General features: G+C 40.1%; 2 protein-coding genes across 2 annotated transcripts in view; one reads left to right on the top strand and one right to left on the bottom strand.

Annotated features, from left to right (window-relative positions):
• Window positions 1-18,602, top strand: part of LOC139759587 (uncharacterized) — a 54,416-nt gene that overhangs the window by 3,999 nt on the left and 31,815 nt on the right. Inside the window, exon 2 of the mRNA XM_071681878.1 lies at window positions 1,477-1,665. Coding sequence (XP_071537979.1) covers window positions 1,477-1,665 — 189 coding nt within the window. The remainder of the gene's footprint in view (window positions 1-1,476; window positions 1,666-18,602) is intronic.
• Window positions 17,733-18,425, bottom strand: LOC139759588 (dynactin subunit 3-like). The gene has a single exon (XM_071681880.1). It carries the CDS (start codon window positions 18,400-18,402, stop codon window positions 17,836-17,838), a length of 567 nt encoding a protein of 188 aa, XP_071537981.1. The 5' UTR covers window positions 18,403-18,425; the 3' UTR covers window positions 17,733-17,835.

Raw genomic sequence — 18,602 nt, 5'->3', positions numbered from 1 at the left:
TAGAGTGACACAGGGATCTGTTCTCGAACCAATTCTCTCATGATCTATGTAAATGACTTGCCTGGAAGTATGGACACCACACTGAATATGTTTGCAGATGATGGAAAGATCGTAAGGAAAGTGTTAACTGAGGAATATTGCATCAACTTACAGGGCGACCTGGATAGACTCCAAAGTTGATGAAATTCAACTCAAGCACTTATTATGAAATAATTAGGATGGAATAAAGTGAGAGAAGACTTTGATATGATTATTATACAGCAGGATATAAGCTGTATGTGAAAAGGACTTGGGCATCAACATTGTCCAAACCAATTGCCAGAGTCCCACATTAGGAGAATAGTTAAGGTGAAAAACTGCTAGCAGTAGCTTTCAAGTAAAAGGAAATATGCTACAAGCTGGTCATATCTTACATAAGACCAGACCAAGAACGTGGTTCTCAAACTTAGTCTGAGTTACAGGGAAAGGCTGGAGGCTTTAAATTGCTCATCTTGTAAGACAGAAGTACAGAAGAATGAGGTGTGGCTTTACCAAAGTGATATAAGTTCTTTAAACAAATTTATGATTTGGAAAGGGAACAGTACCTTGAGAGATGTGGGGATTGAACAACAGCAGAAGATGAAACATGAAAGTAAACAAGATACTTGTAAAAAAAGTATAAAAATGTACTTTTATAGTATGAGTGGTGGATGAATGGAGTAACTGAGGATACTGTAAATGCAGACAGCATACATAAATTAAAGAAGTTATATTATAGTAGAGAATGTTCAAGAGATGGGTCCCCATGAGTGTAAAACTCCCTCCATATACAGGACAAATGGTCAAGTACAAATAGGCAATTATGCACACACACACACACACACACACACACACACACTCACTCAGCCTAAGCCAGGTTTACATTTATCAATCAGCCCTAAGGGGAGGATGAACACCTTGGTTGGGTGTGGGCTGATTGCCCACTAATGATGGATTATGCATTGTGGGGGTTAATTTAATGGGACCGTAAAATCCAAGAAAACTAAGTCTTGTAACTTGGTATGCTGTAGCATATGATTACATACAAATGTGTGAAGATAGAATGAGTAAATTATACACAAGTCTGAGCAGTAAGTCATCCATGGTATAGTTATGTAATTTATAATCAGGAAATGTAATCCATTTGTGAGTTTTTGTAAGCATGCCTGATTGAGAGATCAGACATCAGTGTATTAATCTGACGTCTGTGAGCCTTTGTGCTACCTCGCTATGCGGGAATGCAAAAAAAGAATGAAATAAATAAATCTTTATGTCAGACATTTAAATCAAAGTTCCAGTTTCTGTCAACAATCTGGATTTAAGTCTACCATGGTGTACATGAAATGCATTACATCTGTGTAAGTGCAGTTTTTCTGGTTGTATTGTCATGCTAATCTTATGAATATGGTCGCGTTTGTGTAGTAGTTTTCAGTATGCAGGATAACTCATCTCTTACAGGAAGAACGTGATGATGACAGCCATGGTGGTGACAGTGATGATGAAATAGCAGAGCTACGTATCCAAGCACTGTTGAGCAAGAGAGTTAATGAAGCTGAGGTTTCTCCTGCACGAGACCCACCCTTGAAGCAAAGAAATGTAAATAAACCCTTTCCACCTGGGAGGTCTCGACCATTTAGGCCTGCACAAGTGAGTTTATTCAGCAGTTGTAAGTTTTATGAAAATGCTGTTTATCAGCATTAATAAATGGAAAATATATACAAACCCAGTAGAGGATGTGTGGATCAGAAGAATGTGTGAGAAATACCCAGAAAAACAGATGGATATGTATGTAGCTTATGGATCTGGAGAAGGCATATGATAGAGTTGATAGAGATTCTTTGTGGAAGGTCTTAAGAGTATATGGTGTGGGAGGTAAGTTGCTAGAAGCAGTGAAAAGTTTTTACCAAGGATGTAAGGCATGTGTACAAGTTGGAAGAGAGGAGAGTGATTGGTTCCCAGTGAATGTCGGTCTGCGGCAGGGGTGTGTGATGTCCCTATGGTTGTTTAATTTGTTTATGGATGGGGTTGTTGGGGAGGTAAATGAAGAGTTTTGGAGAGAGGGATGAGTATGCAGTTGGTTGGAGATGAAAGGGCCTGGGAAGTGAGTCAGTTGTTGTTTGCCAATGCTACAGCTCTTGTGGCTGATTCAAGTGAGAAACTGCAGAAGTTGGTGACGAGTTTGGAAAAGTGTGTGAAAGGAGAAAGAAGTGAGAGAATGTGAATAAGAGCAAGGTTATTAGTTTCAGTAGGGTTGAGGGACAAGTTAATTGGGATGTAAAATTGGAGAAATATCGAAGGAAGTGAGATATTTTAGATATATAGGAGTTGCCTTAGTAGCGAGTGGAACCACGGAAGCAGAAGTGAGTCACAGGGTGGGGGGTGGGGCAAAGGTTCTGGGAGTGGTGAAGAATGTGTGGAAGGAGAGCAGAATTGAGTATGTTTGAAGTAGTAGTAGTTCCAAAAGTATTATATGGTTGCGAGGCATGGGCTATGGATAGGGTTGTATGGAGGAGGGTGGATGTATTGGAAATGAAATGTCTGAGGACAGTGCATGGTGTGAGGTGGTTTGATTAAGTAATGAAAGGGTAAGAGAGATGTGTGGAAATAAAAGAGTATGGTTGAGAGAGCAGAAGAGGGTATGTTGAAATGGTTTGGACATATGGAAAGAATGAGTGAGGAAAGATTGACAAAGAGGATACATGTGTCAGAGTTGGAGGGAAAAAGGAGAAGCGGGAGACAAAATTAGAGGTATAAGGATGGAGCGGAAAAGATTTTGAGAAATTGGGGCCTGAACATACAGGAGGGTGAGAGATGTGCAAGGAATAGAGTGAATTGGAACAATGTGGTATACTTGGGTCAACGTGCTGTCAGTGGACTGAACCAGGGCATGTGAAAGGTTGGAGGTATTCCATGGAAAGGTCTGTGGGGCCTGGATGTGGATAGGGAGCTGTGGTTTTGGTGTATTACACATGACAGCTAGAGACCGAGTTTGAACAAATGTGCCCTTTTTGTCTGTTATCCTGGCACTACTTTGCTGAAGCAGGGAGTAGCGATGCTGTTTTCTTTGGAGCAGGGTGGTGCCAGGAATGGATGAAGGCAAGCAAGTATGAATATGCACACGTGTATATATGTATATGTCTGTGTATGCATATGTATATGTGTGTATCTGTGCGTGTACGGGCAGTCACGTATATTATATATTATACTTTGTTGCTGTCTCCTATGTTAGCGAGGTAGCGCAAGGAAACAGATGAAAGAATGGCCCAACCCACCCACATACACATGCATATACATGAACACCCACCCACGCACATATACATACCTATAAATTTCAACGTATGCATACATATACATACACAGACATATACATATATACACATGTACCTATTCATACTTATATGTGTGTATATCAGTGGATGGGCCATTTGGTGCTTGTCTACCATGTTCATCAGACAGTGCCTTATCTGAGACAAAAGTCTGCCCTATGTTGTTCTGAGGATTCCTCCATTGGGCAAGAGAGATTTTAGTGTGCCCCAGATTCACCTGTAAAGATTCCTGGTCCATATTCAGGGTTCAGTCATTATATCTGAAAGTTTTTCTTTAAACTCTTCTCCTTCATGTAGGTATGCTCTTGCTCATGGATAAACTGCAAGGAGAGAACTGTAGGGTTTGATATTTGAGAAACCTTTTCTTTCGAAGGTAGTGTTCCACATGCATTTATTTCCTTGTCTCTTCTTCTTGCCTCCCCCTCTCCCTTTTCAAGACCATTCTCATATTCCAACTGTGACGACTTTTGGGTTGACACCCATGACCTGCACATATGTGAGTTTGCCATAAAGGCAGTGGGTAGATGACATCATTTCGTGGGGTCTCCGATTAGCCAAGGATAGGCTAGATACAAGTGAGCTGGCTGCTGTCTAGTTGGAAGGATAGTAAAGTGTGGGAGAATAGACAGATATATAGAAGCTAAAGTCTAAACTCCAACATTCCACTTGAAATATATCTTATTCTAACAGAGCACCACCTGAGATACAATATTTTTCAAATTTCAAGACCAGTAATTCTTGTTGTCCTTAAGTAAGATTCCAGTGTTTCAGCCCACTTTAAGATGACTTGAGTCCGAGGATTGGAAATTCTGAGATACTGGGGATTGGTTTGTAGGGATGATACAGTTTGTTTAAAACAATTTTTTTTATTTATTTTAATGTCTTAGATTCACATTGAAAGTTAATTCCTTCAAGAGGGACAATATACAGCCCTCTCTTGATTAAAACAAATTCACCAATAAAGAATTTATCTTTTACCATCAAAGATTTGACATGTAAGAGGTGTGGTTTACACTCTGAACAGTTAAGCAAATGAATATTATGCACACCATGTATTGCTTGTTACAGTTTTGATGTGTCATAGGAAACATGGATTGTCAGTTTGCATGTTGTGCTAATTGTGTAAAGTTGTTTCCTAATACTGTGGTTAGTCAAGATGGACTTTGACACAGTCAGGCTCACTTTAAGCCTTGATTACTTCAAAAATGAGGGATCCATAGATAGAATAAGTCAAAAAGATGTTGCATACATTTATACAAGATGAAAACCAAAGACAATACTACTGAACTTATAGCATCTGATGCCAGTATTTGGTGTATGACTTATAATTCTAAAGTTAAAACTGCAAACTCTTCATTGATGTGTAATGATTATTCACAGTGGTACCATGAAATAGAATTATCATCCATAGGAAAAATGAAGGAACATCTACACAAGCTTTCATCTGGTTTCAAAACCTCCTTGGGAATTACACCATAACTATATGAAGGGTTATACAGTATAAACAAAGTAAAGTGACAAAGTTCTTCATTTGACCTGCTAGTATCTAAGGAACGGGGTTATGCTCCTGACATACCAGTACCTGAGAACAATGGCTTCTGACCTGACTCCACATGTGGATCAACATCAGTAATGTATAGTGTGTGATAATATCTTTGAAACAACTTCCAGTAGCAAAGATAATATGTTTTTGTATTTCCTGGTTCCCTGCAGTACTTCATTGAGAAATTTATTGCTCTGAATAGTGAGTTTAAAAAAGCAATGGTTAGTTTTACTATGATGGTTGTTGCCATTTTAGAAGCTAAAGAGCTTTGGCTGTGTGAATTATGTTGGCCTGTAGGCTACATCTTGCGACAGCTATGTTGACATGGAACCCAACCCAAGAACCTAGAATCAGCTTGTGCTGTGGGTGTAGAAGATCCCTCGAAGACTTCACCAGGTGTTTACTTGTACTATGTAAAGCCATCAGGAAAATGCTAGGTTTACAAGGTATACATTACTACAATAATTTGACATATAAGATGATGACCACCATTCAAACAACATCTGATGTTGTCAGAATAAACTCCACAAAATAGTCATAAAAAGATTCAGCTTATAACTAGTCAGAACATTAAATTCACTCAGAAGTACTAGAATGAGCCAAAAGGTAGAGTAAATTAACTACCAGTGTAGTAGTGCCACGTTCTGTCTACCTATCTGATGCCTGTTTCCTTTGTTAACTCTCATCAAGGAAGTGGCCGCAGCAAGAGTCTCCACTTATCTTTGACCTTACATTCCTCCTTCACATATGCCATTCCACATATTCTTTCCTATTTCAACCCCCTCCCCCCTACTCTTCCACTCAGTTTCCCCACGTCACAGGTGGTCTCCATATCACACCAACCCGTTTAATAGTATAATCATACAGTCTCCTATAAACTCCCCATCTTGCACTGTTTCCACATACCCAAATCACTTCAAATTATTGCATTTCACCCACTCTACCACACCATAAATCATCTCCTTTATATTCCCTGCCATATCAAGTCTGTCATACACCCCGTCATTACTTTCTTTATTCCTTCTAGTCTCACCTCATTCTCCTCTCAAATAACTAATTTCCACAGCCTAGAGTCTTGACCTATGTGACAATCCCTTGACCATGTTTTATCTTCATAGGTCAGGGTTGGGAGAACTATGTTTTCCCTTAAATCCTTTCTTGACATCCATTCTTTCACCTCTACCCTTCGTTATCTTATTAAGATATCCGATGACTCTTCAAGCTTGTACTCCTCATGCCACAGTATATTGCTTTACATTCACCCTGCACCACATACTCATTATTTTGAAAACTATAAACTTTATTAGCAAGTATTACTCATGTACTTTTTTATTTGTGTTAGATGTACTAAAAAGAAATTTTTTTTTTTATACACCCAAGATTTAAAATATTGGGCCTAGGGTGTGGAACTGAAACTTGGATGAATACATTGGTATATCCTATTCCAAAGAAGAGTGACTATTCTAACCCCTCAAACTATTGCCCTGTTGCTTTGACATCCACCATTTCCAAAGCCTTTGCATCCATTCTTAACTCCAGTATCCTTAGACATCTTGAATCTCACAGCCTTTTCTCTGATCACCAGTATGGTGCTTCCATAAGGCAAGATCCACTAGTGATATTCTGTCCAATCTAACTAATGTCCAGTCATCATCCCTGAAAGAGTTTGGGGAATCCTGTTAAGTTGCCAACAACATTTTTCAAGCTTTTGACAGGGTTTGGCACTGAGGTGTCATCCGTAAGCTCCCTTATTTTGGCTTCCCTCCCTAACTTTGCTCCCTCATATCTTGTTTCCTATCTGGCCAATCTGTCTCAGTGGTTGTTGATGGACTCAGCCTCCCTTCCTTTCTCCATCAACAGTGGTGTCCCTCAAGGTGCTGTCCTGTCCTCTACACTTTTTGACCTTTTTATCAACAGTTTCCTTAGTTTCACAAATAACCAAATGCACTTACACTGATGACTCTACATTGCATTCCTCCACATCCTTCAGTTCTGCTCCTTCTTCTCTTACCCATTCTGCATCTTTTCTTGACATTACTTCCTCAGTACATTCAGACTTGGACAGGGTATCTCTATGGGGTAGACGAAATCTGGTTAAGTTTAATGCCTCGAAGACGCAGTTTCTACCCATCTTTCTGTTGAAAATTCCTCACAACTTTCCTCTCTCTCTCCTTTGATGGGTCTGTAATTTCACTTCTTGTTTCAGACATAATTGGTATGACTGTGATATCAGCTCTTTGGTGGAAACCCTATATCACAGAAATAGCTAAGTCTGCCTCTTAAGAAATTGAAAGTTCTAATTAGGTGTTGGAATTTCGTTTTTTCATAAGTTACTCTGGTTATATAAATGATTGATCTGTCCTTGTATTGAGTACTTTTCTCACACTTGGGTGGTTTTTAGCTCTTCATCCTTACTTGACAGAGTTGAGTCAAAAGTGATCTGACTTATAAAGTCTCCCAGACTGCTTTCAGTGCTTGCCCTGTACCACAGTGTTTGTTCACCTTTCCTCTTCTGTAGGTATTACCTTGGTTTTGCTCTTGAGAGCTGGCTGCTTGTGTGCCCCCACCAAAGTGGTTTCAGGTTGCTGTGATGTGATTGTCAGATCATCTGCAAATGAGACGACCTTCATACTTTGGTCTACAGGAGGTAATGGGAGGTTGTGCTGGAAGAGATTGCAAAGAGTTGAAGAAAGAGTCCCACCTTGCGGAACTTCATTGGAGGGCAGAATGGTATTAGGAGTGCAGTCTTTGTGAATGACTTTGGTTTGGCAGCCAACTGTGAAGTTGGTTAATCATTTTTTTTATGACTGCTGCGTCACATGATTACTGTTTAGCTGCTGGCACCTCATGAGTGGGTAGTTTTGAAAACTGTTTCTCTCCCTACATCTTGAAGCTTTGAAACTCTATCGTCTCATGTCTTTTCCAATAATTATGACCTGGCACATTTTAAAAGACAGGTTTTTCACTTCCTTAAAAATTTGTAAATTCTTTCTCTTGTCTCTTCTTTTTCCTTTTTATGATCCTCTCTGTATTTCAGTTAAGGCCTGGAGTATTATCCATGACTAAAGCCTCCAGTGTAAAAGAAAATTACTTTTACATAGGTAATTTATCTGTTTTGAACCTTTTCAATGAAAACACTGTTTTCTGGAACACATCCTATGTAAAGAGAAAGAGAGGCCTTGGAATGGTTGCATATACAGTAAGAAGCAAGGGTTCACCATGCATAAAGAGAAATCTTTGAAAGAATGTCTTCTCCTTATCATATATATTTGAATTGAATGAGACTACAAACACAGAGGAAAGAGTTTTATATTCTATTTGTTACATATTTTCAAATGGAATAAGACAGTAGACACAAAGGGAAAAAATGATAATTTCTAGAATAGCCTCATACAGTAAATTTTTTTTCGTAATTGAATGCCATTTCCTGCATTTGCAAGGAAGTGCTGAGAACATACAAAAAAGGCTACATTTGCTCGCATCCATTCTCTAGCTGTCATTTAGTTAACCAAAACAATATATTTATCTTTAGATTATCTTCCATGAATGATAGTGTTTCCTACTTCAGCAAGGTAATATTAGGAATAAATGAAAAATGGCCTCATTCACACTTCCTGTCTCTAGCAGTTATGCAATTTGTACCAAAACCATAATATTCTACATATGCACATATGCTCAATATTACTCACTATCCAAAAAATGATACCGCCTATACTTCTCTCCTTTCTCTTTCATAAACAGAACTTTCTCATTCTGCTTTCTCATGCACGCACATTCCACCTTCCGTATGCTACACACTTCTCTCGCACTTATAAGTACTCTCTGTGTTTATATATATTTATTTGAAATGTTACAAGGTATAGGTATGCAAGGAGTTTTGTGCTGGCATGGACTGAGCCAGGGCATGTGAAGCAGGTGGGGGAAACCACCAAAGGTCTGTGAGGCCTGGTTGTGGATGGGGGCTGTGGTTTTGGTGCATTACACATCAAGAGAATGATGTGAGCAAATAAGGATTTTTCATTGTCTGTTTCTGTTACTACCTCACCAACACAGGAAATGGCAAACAAGTATGAAAGAAAAAAAGAAAGGTACAAGGTACAGTATTATGGTCTTGTCTTACAGGATGAGAGGGATGTTTCTTTAATGTTAGCTTTGTTGTAGATCTCAAGCCCATTCCAAAATCATTCAAGTTTTGTCTTGAGCATCCATATCAGGTTAAAGGTTTTGAGATATTCTCTAAGAAACATTTGTTTTCTGGAAACTTGGTAAGATTTCCCTCAAAGAGCCAATTTTTCACTTGTGTGATTACTAATTGTGGTAACTATTTGTGTGTTATAGGGAGTGAGTTTTACACTTGTGTAAATGTGTGTGACTGCCTGTCTGTCTGTGTATTGCTGTCTGTGTGTTTGTATACTTATGTATTTTTGTAAAAGATATATGAAATTCTAGATGCAGCAGACAGAAGAGGTATGACCTTGTGTGCATAACAGTAAATAATTTGTAAACCTAGTAATGATAGGAGGGAAAACCCATTAAGGTTACTTTAAAAGCACTGGTAGAGGACAGTAGGCTTCAGATCATGATGCTTATAAAAGAATGAGAAACGAATCTCAAGAGAAATAAGATAAAAATCATAGTTAATTCAGCAGATAATAGGTGGTAGGTAGCCTTCGACTGGTGAAGGTACTACCACTTGGGTTTTGGGAGGGGTAGTATTAGTGGCATATTGTATGGAATGGCTTTTGAATAGCTGTCACGTTCACTTCCTTGAGCAGGGTTGCTTTCTTATATTTTATGTCTTTTATTTGTTTTTTATTCCTGCTTGTGGGTTGCAGATATTCAGTCCACAGATACAGCCATATTTACCTCGTTTAGTGAACACTCAACATCATGTAACTTACGCAGTTCTTTATTATAGACATTTAGATTTGTTGATTTTATTAAGTGTATGGAAATTTTCAGTGTTGGAATAGCACTACCTGTAGTGGAGGGTTTAATAGTTATTATGACCCCTCTTAACTTATGCAGTTGGCAGAGAAACAGTTTTTCATGCTTCAAATGATACAGTACTTTCCCTTGTGTTATGTTTTAGCACTAACTTTTAGTATGCTGGACTTTATTTCATTGTTCTTGCATCTGTGTGTTGAGAAGTTATTGTTAGCTTGTTAAACATATTAGCAGTACATGACAGAAACTTCATCCTCATAACTATGCTCTATGGAGGTGATGAACTGATTAAATTCTGTGACACATAAATGTGTAAATTTACAAACTGTAATTGCTGTTACATGGGAGAGTTGGATGATGGGATATTTGAAATTATAACATATGTGCATTAAGCAAAGACAAATATCATAGCATACATATTTTTGCAAATGTGTAAGCTCAGTAATTTTTTCTGTGTGTTCAACTTCTAGTTGAACATGAGACAATGTAAGTGGCTGTGTTAGTTTTGGTAGTTCTTCTGCCCAAAGGTTTTACTTGATCATTTGTCAAATATGCGATAACTTTGTTAGTCACCTCTCATATGTAAGAAATATATTCACTATGTGCAGTAGTATAATACACAACCACCATTTAAATGTCTTTACTTACAAGTTATAGTACAATACACAACCACCTTTTAAATGTCTTTACTTAAAAGTTATGAGTCAGGTATGGGTCCCCTCATTGTAAGAGGAGGATTTCATGGAAACTAAGTATAAGTACGTAATACACCAAAAATTCTGATATACATATATTTATTGACTCTCTCTCTCTCTCTCTCTCTCTCTCTCTCTCTCTCTCTCTTTTTTTTTTTTTTTTTTGCTTTGTCGCTGTCTCCCGCGTTCAAGGAAACAGATAAAAGAAATGGCCCAACCCACCCCCATACACATGTATATACATACGTCCACACACGCAAATATACATACCTACACAGCTTTCCATGGTTTACCCCAGACGCTTCACATGCCCTGATTCAATCCACTGACAGCACGTCAACCCCGGTATACCACATCGATCCAATTCACTCTATTCCTTGCCCTCCTTTCACCCCCCTGCATGTTCAGGCCCCGATCACACAAAATCTTTTTCACTCCATCTTTCCACCTCCAATTTGGTCTCCCACTTCTCCTCGTTCCCTCCACCTCTGACACATATATCCTCTTGGTCAATCTTTCCTCACTCATTCTCTCCATGTGCCCAAACCATTTCAAAACACCCTCTTCTGCTCTTTCAACCACGCTCTTTTTATTTCCACACATCTCTCTTACCCTTAAGTTACTTATTCGATCAAACCACCTCACACCACACATTGTCCTCAAACATCTCATTTCCAGCACATCCACCCTCCTGCGCACAACTCTATCCATAGCCCACGCCTTGCAACCATACAGCATTGTTGGAACCACTATTCCTTCAAACATACCCATTTTTGCTTTCTGAGATAATGTTCTCAACTTCCACACTTTTTTTTTTTTTTTTTTTTTTTTTTGCCGCTGTCTCCCGTGTTTGCGAGGTAGCGCAAGGAAACAGACGAAAGAAATGGCCCAACCCACCCCCATACACATGTATATACATACGTCCACACACGCAAATATACATACCTACACAGCTTTCCATGGTTTACCCCAGACGCTTCACATGCCCTGATTCAATCCACTGACAGCACGTCAACCACGGTATACCACATCGATCCAGTTCACTCTATTCCTTGCGCTTCTTTCACCCTCCTGCATGTTCAGGCCCCGATCACACAAAATCTTTTTCACTCCATCTTTCCACCTCCAATTTGGTCTCCCACTTCTCCTCGTTCCCTCCACCTCCGACACATATATCCTCTTGGTCAATCTTTCCTCACTCATTCTCTCCATGTGCCCAAACCATTTCAAAACACCCTCTTCTGCTCTCTCAACCACACTCTTTTTATTTCCACACATCTCTCTTACCCTTACGTTACTTACTCGATCAAACCACCTTACACCACACATTGTCCTCAAACATCTCATTTCCAGCACATCCATCCTCCTGCGCACTACTCTATCCATAGCCCACGCCTCGCAACCATACAACATTGTTGGAACCACTATTCCTTCAAACATACCCATTTTTGCTTTCCGAGATAATGTTCTCGACTTCCACACATTCTTCAAGGCTCCCAGGATTTTCGCCCCCTCCCCCACCCTATGATCCACTTCCGCTTCCATGGTTCCATCCGCTGCCAGATCCACTCCCAGATATCTAAAACACTTTACTTCCTCCAGATTTTCTCCATTCAAACTTACCTCCCAATTGACTTGACCCTCAACCCTACTGTACCTAATAACCGTGCTCTTATTCACATTTACTCTTAACTTTCTTCTTTCACACACTTTACCAAACTCAGTCACCAGCTTCTGCAGTTTCTCACATGAATCAGCCACCAGTGCTGTATCATCAGTGAACAGCAACTGACTCACTTCCCAAGCTCTCTCATCCCCAACAGACTTCATACTTGCCCCTCTTTCCAAAACTCTTGCATTCACCTCCCTAACAACCCCATCCATAAACAAATTAAACAACCATGGAGACATCACACACCCCTGCCGCAAACCTACATTCACAGAGAACCAATCACTTTCCTCTCTTCCTACACGTACACATGACTTACATCCTCAATAAAAACTTTTCACTGCTTCTAACAACTTGCCTCCCACACCATATATTCTTAATACCTTCCACAGAGCATCTCTATCAACTCTATCATATGCCCTCTCGAGATCCATAAATGCTACATACAAATCCATTTGCTTTTCTAAGTATTTCTCACATACATTCTTCAAAGCAAACACCTGATCCACACATCCTCTACCACTTCTGAAACCACACTGCTCTTCCCCAATCTGATGCTCTGTATATGCCTTCACCCTCTCAATCAATACCCTTCCATATAATTTACCAGGAATACTCAACAAACTTATACCTCTGTCATTTGAGCACTCACTCTTATCCCCTGTGCCATTGTACAATGGCACTATGCACGCATTTCGCCAATCCTCAGGCACCTCACCATGACTCATACATACATTAAATAACCTTACCAACCAGTCAATAATACAGTCACCCCCTTTTTTAATAAATTCCACTGCAATACCATCCAAACCTGCTGCTTTGCCGGCTTTCATCTTCCGCAAAGCTTTTACTACCTCTTCTCTGTTTACCAAATCATTTTCCCTAACCCTCTCACTTTGCACAACACCTCGACCAAAGCACCCTATATCTGCCGCTCTATCATCAAACACATTCAACAAACATTCAAAATACTCACTCCATCTCCTTTTCACATCACCACTACTTGTTATCACCTCCCCATTTGCGCCCTTCACTGAAGTTCCCATTTGCTCCCTTGTCTTACGCACTTTATTTACCTCCTTCCAGAACATCTTTTTTTTCTCCCTAAAATTTAATGATACTCTCTCACCCCAACTCTCATTTGCCCTCTTTTTCACCTCTTGCACCTTTCACTTGACCTCCTGTCTCTTTCTTTTATACATCTCCCACTCAATTGCATTTTTTCCCATGTTTGGGTGTTTATGAATAAGTTTATGTGTGTATGAGTGGATGGGCCATTCTTTATCTGTTTCCTGGTGCTACTTCAATGATGCGGGAAACAGCGATTATGCATAGTAAATAATAGAAAATATTTTTTTTCACACATTTGCCATTTCTCGCATTAGTGAGGTAGCGCCAAGAACAGAGGCCTAAGCCTTAGAGGGAATATTCTCACTTGGCCCCCTTCTCTGTTACTTCTTTTGGAAAATATAAAAAAAAAATGAAAGAATATAATATATATTTATAGTTTTTCAACCTATATTACTATGAATAAAGCTTGCTTTTCTTACCTCCAGGATGGCATCATGAAGACACTTGTTTCTGGGTGAAACTACTTTCCCTCAGACTCTTAAAACGATTATCTTAGATTGGATACACTAAATTGTTTAACAATGATACATTGTTATTAATGTAATCGACAGAAAAGTTAATAAGTATTTGTAGATCATTTATATATCTTAAATGTGCTTGCTTATATAAGTATAGCTGACTCTGTACTAACTGTAAACAAGTGACAGGGAATGACATAAACTTCAGATTCAAATATGTTTCAGTTACTGAATTTATCATACCAATATTACAATATGAAGTGTCTTGACCAGGGAGGTATATTACCAGTACTACCCGCCTGGGTATCAGGAGGGTTAGTGACATCTGCATAGTGAGCCAGCACTTTAGTGGTTGTCAGGTTGCACTCCTCTGAACCAGGTAGCTGTCTTTTCTTTCTACCTTACTAACATGTGGACTACTGGCATTTTGTCTACAAACATACAATCTCTCCTTGTCATATATGACACCTGACAACACTTAACTCACACAGCTCATTCTTGGTAACTAGATTTTCCTGCAGTGAGAACTCTGCACTAGCCCTGCCTTTTGGCAGAATAGTAGGAGCATTAGATAGAAATAGTAGGTCGGAGCATCAGATAGAAGTAGTCGTTAGGAATGTTAGGTAAGATCATCTGCAAACACTGCACTAGAGTTGCCCCCTGCTAGTGGCCTGTTAAGGTGAGGCGCTAAAGGCTAAGAAGTGGCACTAGAGTTCTTTACTTATGGAGGGCCACCCCTTTGAGGAAGTTCCAATTAGAATAGCATCAGAGATGTAGATAGAAATATAGAGCATTAATGAGTTAACCTTGATTAGGGCATTCAATTGTCCATTCCATCGTATGTAACATAAATGAATATTACATATATATATATGTATATATTTTTTTTCTTTTTATTATACTTTGTCGCTGTCTCCCGCGTTTGCGAGGTAGCGCAAGGAAACAGACGAAAGAAATGGCCCACCCCCCCCCATACACATGTATATACATACGTCCACACTCGCAAATATACATACCTACACAGCTTTCCATGGTTTACCCCAGATGCTTCACATGCCTTGCTTCAATCCACTGACAGCACGTCAACCCCGGTATACCACATCGCTCCAATTCACTCTATTCCTTGCCCTCCTTTCACCCTCCTGCATGTTCAGGCCCCGATCACACAAAATCTTTTTCACTCCATCTTTCCACCTCCAATTTGGTCTCCCTCTTCTCCTCGTTCCCTCCACCTCCGACACATATATCCTCTTGGTCAATCTTTCCTCACTCATTCTCTCCATGTGCCCAAACCACTTCAAAACACCCTCTTCTGCTCTCTCAACCACGCTCTTTTTATTTCCACACATCTCTCTTACCCTTACGTTACTCACTCGATCAAACCACCTCACACCACACATTGTCCTCAAACATCTCATTTCCAGCACATCCATCCTCCTGCGCACAACTCTATCCATAGCCCACGCCTCGCAACCATACAACATTGTTGGAACCACTATTCCTGCAAACATACCCATTTTTGCTTTCCGAGATAATGTTCTCGACTTCCACACATTCTTCAAGGCTCCCAGAATTTTCGCCCCCTCCCCCACCCTGTGATCCACTTCCGCTTCCATGGTTCCATCCGCTGCCAGATCCACTCCCAGATATCTAAAACACTTCACTTCCTCCAGTTTTTCTCCATTCAAACTCACCTCCCAATTGACTTGACCCTCAACCCTATTGTACCTAATAACCTTGCTCTTATTCACATTTACTCTTAACTTTCTTCTTCCACACACTTTACCAAACTCAGTCACCAGCTTCTGCAGTTTCTCACATGAATCAGCCACTAGCGCTGTATCATCAGCGAACAATATATATATATATATATATATATATATATATATATATATATGTGAGGATTGGCGGAATGCGTGCATAGTGCCATTGTACAAAGGCAAAGGGGATAAGAGTGAGTGCTCAAATTACAGAGGTATAAGTTTGTTGAGTATTCCTGGTAAATTATATGGGAGGGTATTGATTGAGAGGGTGAAGGCATGTACAGAGCATCAGATTGGGGAAGAGCAGTGCGGTTTCAGAAGTGGTAGAGGATGTGTGGATCAGGTGTTTGCTTTGAAGAATGTATGTGAGAAATACTTAGAAAAGCAAATGGATTTGTATGTAGCATTTATGGATCTGGAGAAGGCATATGATAGAGTTGATAGAGATGCTCTGTGGAAGGTATTAAGAATATATGGTGTGGGAGGCAAGTTGTAAGAAGCAGTGAAAAGTTTTTATCGAGGATGTAAGGCATGTGTACGTGTAGGAAGAGAGGAAAGTGATTGGTTCTCAGTGAATGTAGGTTTGCGGCAGGGGTGTGTGATGTCTCCATGGTTGTTTAATTTGTTTATGGATGGGGTTGTAAGGGAGGTAAATGCAAGAGTCCTGGAAAGAGGGGCAAGTATGAAGTCTGTTGGGGATGAGAGAGCTTGGGAAGTGAGTCAGTTGTTGTTCGCTGATGATACAGCGCTGGTGGCTGATTCATGTGAGAAACTGCAGAAGCTGGTGACTGAGTTTGGTAAAGTGTGTGGAAGAAGAAAGTTAAGAGTAAATGTGAATAAGAGCAAGGTTATTAGGTACAATAGGGTTGAGGGTCAAGTCAATTGGGAGGTGAGTTTGAATGGAGAAAAACTGGAGGAAGTGAAGTGTTTTAGATATCTGGGAGTGGATCTGTCAGCGGATGGAACCATGGAAGCGGAAGTGGATCATAGGGTGGGGGAGGGGGCGAAAATTTTGGGAGCCTTGAAAAATGTGTGGAAGTCGAGAACACTATCTCGGAAAGCAAAAATGGGTATGTTTGAGGGAATAGTGGTTCCAACAATGTTGTATGGTTGCGAGGCGTGGGCTATGGATAGAGATGTGCGCAGGAGGATGGATGTGCTGGAAATGAGATGTTTGAGGACAATGTGTGGTGTGAGGTGGTTTGATCGAGTAAGTAACGTAAGGGTAAGAGAGATGTGTGGAAATAAAAAGAGCGTGGTTGAGAGAGCAGAAGAGGGTGTTTTGAAATGGTTTGGGCACATGGAGAGAATGAGTGAGGAGAGATTGACCAAGAGGATATATGTGTCGGAGGTGGAGGGAACGAGGAGAAGAGGGAGACCAAATTGGAGGTGGAAAGATGGAGTGAAAAAGATTTTGTGTGATCGGGGCCTGAACATGCAGGAGGGTGAAAGGAGGGCAAGAAATAGAGTGAATTGGAGTCATGTGGTATACAGGGGTTGACGTGCTGTCAGTGGATTGAAGCAAGGCATGTGAAGCGTCTGGGGTAAACCATGGAAAGCTGTGTAGGTATGTATATTTGCGTGTGTGGACGTGTGTATGTACATGTGTATGGGGGGGGGGGTTGGGCCATTTCTTTCGTCTGTTTCCTTGCGCTACCTCGCAAACGCGGGAGACGGCGACAAAGTATAAAAAAAAAAAAAAAAAAAAAAAAATATATATATATCTTTCTTTCTTTTAAACTATTCGCCATTTCCCGCGTGAGCGAGGTAGCGCTAAGAACAGAGGACTGGGCCTTTTTTGGAATATCCTCAACTGGCCCCCTCTGTTCCTTCTTTTGGAAAATTTAAAAAAAAAAAAAAAACGAGAGGAGGATTTCCAGCCCCCCGCTCCCTCCCCTTTTAGTCGCCTTCTACGACACGCAGGGAATACGTGGGAAGTATTCTTAATCCCCTATCCCCAGGGATAATGTGCAGTACCTATATCACTAATTAACTTCAATTGTTCTTAAACTATACAGGGAGCCAGAGAACTTAAATATTTCAGCTTGTAAGTGAAAGAAATTACATAATCATTAATCAAATAATCAATTTCATAGATGAGGCTTACCTTATACACTTTAAATATTTCATATAATATCAAGTATATCATATCAACATATAAAGGCAACAGTATTACACAGCAAATTCTAGAACCTATCACCAACACCCAAGAGGCATCTGTTAGCAGTCAACAACCAAGGAAATGATAAGGTCCTTCCATAAATATTCAAAACAAGATGTTGTCCTCAGTCTTCTGCTTTCTTGGGTATTGCTGCTATTTCTGCCTTGGTCACAATTTCATCCATTTTGATGAAGGTCTCTGTAAGGGTATTGATTATGCTATTGTACTGGTCTAGCATGTTCTTAATTTGTAAGCTCTGTTGGGTGGCTGCCTCCTCATCATGACTGTGTCTATTGGCGATCTGAACCAACTCATCACCTAGAGAGGCTGCATCAGAAATATGCTGTGAATCCAAAATATGCTTGAGGGAATTCATGGTGTTAAGTTGCTGATGCTGATTACGCAACTGTTCTTCATGGGCTAACACCAAGTCAAGCTTTACAGTGTCTGACAACTCGAGGGATTCGCCATATGAGGGGTCCAAGTAACGTTCTAATTCATCAAGTCTTTTCATGACCATCATCATCCGGTCACGGGTTCCAAGTGCACTTCCCAGCTGACTACCAAGTGAGGCCAAAGTTGACACAACCTCTGGGCACTCTGCATCCTTTGGTAATGGGCCGAACACCTTATCCTCCAACTTCTTAACTCTCTCCTCCAGGATAAGTAGGTCCTCCCCTCCAGCCGTCATGTTTATATATATATATATATATATATATATGTGTGTGTGTGTAGGTGTTACCAGACTTTGACTATTTATGGTTACACCATGAGTGAAAAGTCGTCTTTGGCAAGGCTGTATCATTGGGAGTAAGCTCTCGTCAAAGAACCTATCACTCCAAAGGAGTCTACTTTTCTCTGCTAAGGGAAGTTGGGCAGTATTTTGCTACA

Source organism: Panulirus ornatus, chromosome 33 (genome assembly GCF_036320965.1).
Source record: "Panulirus ornatus isolate Po-2019 chromosome 33, ASM3632096v1, whole genome shotgun sequence".
Classification (NCBI taxonomy): domain Eukaryota; kingdom Metazoa; phylum Arthropoda; class Malacostraca; order Decapoda; family Palinuridae; genus Panulirus; species Panulirus ornatus.
The sequence above is the reverse complement of the archived record's forward strand: the minus strand, read 5'-3'. Positions and strand labels throughout refer to the sequence as shown.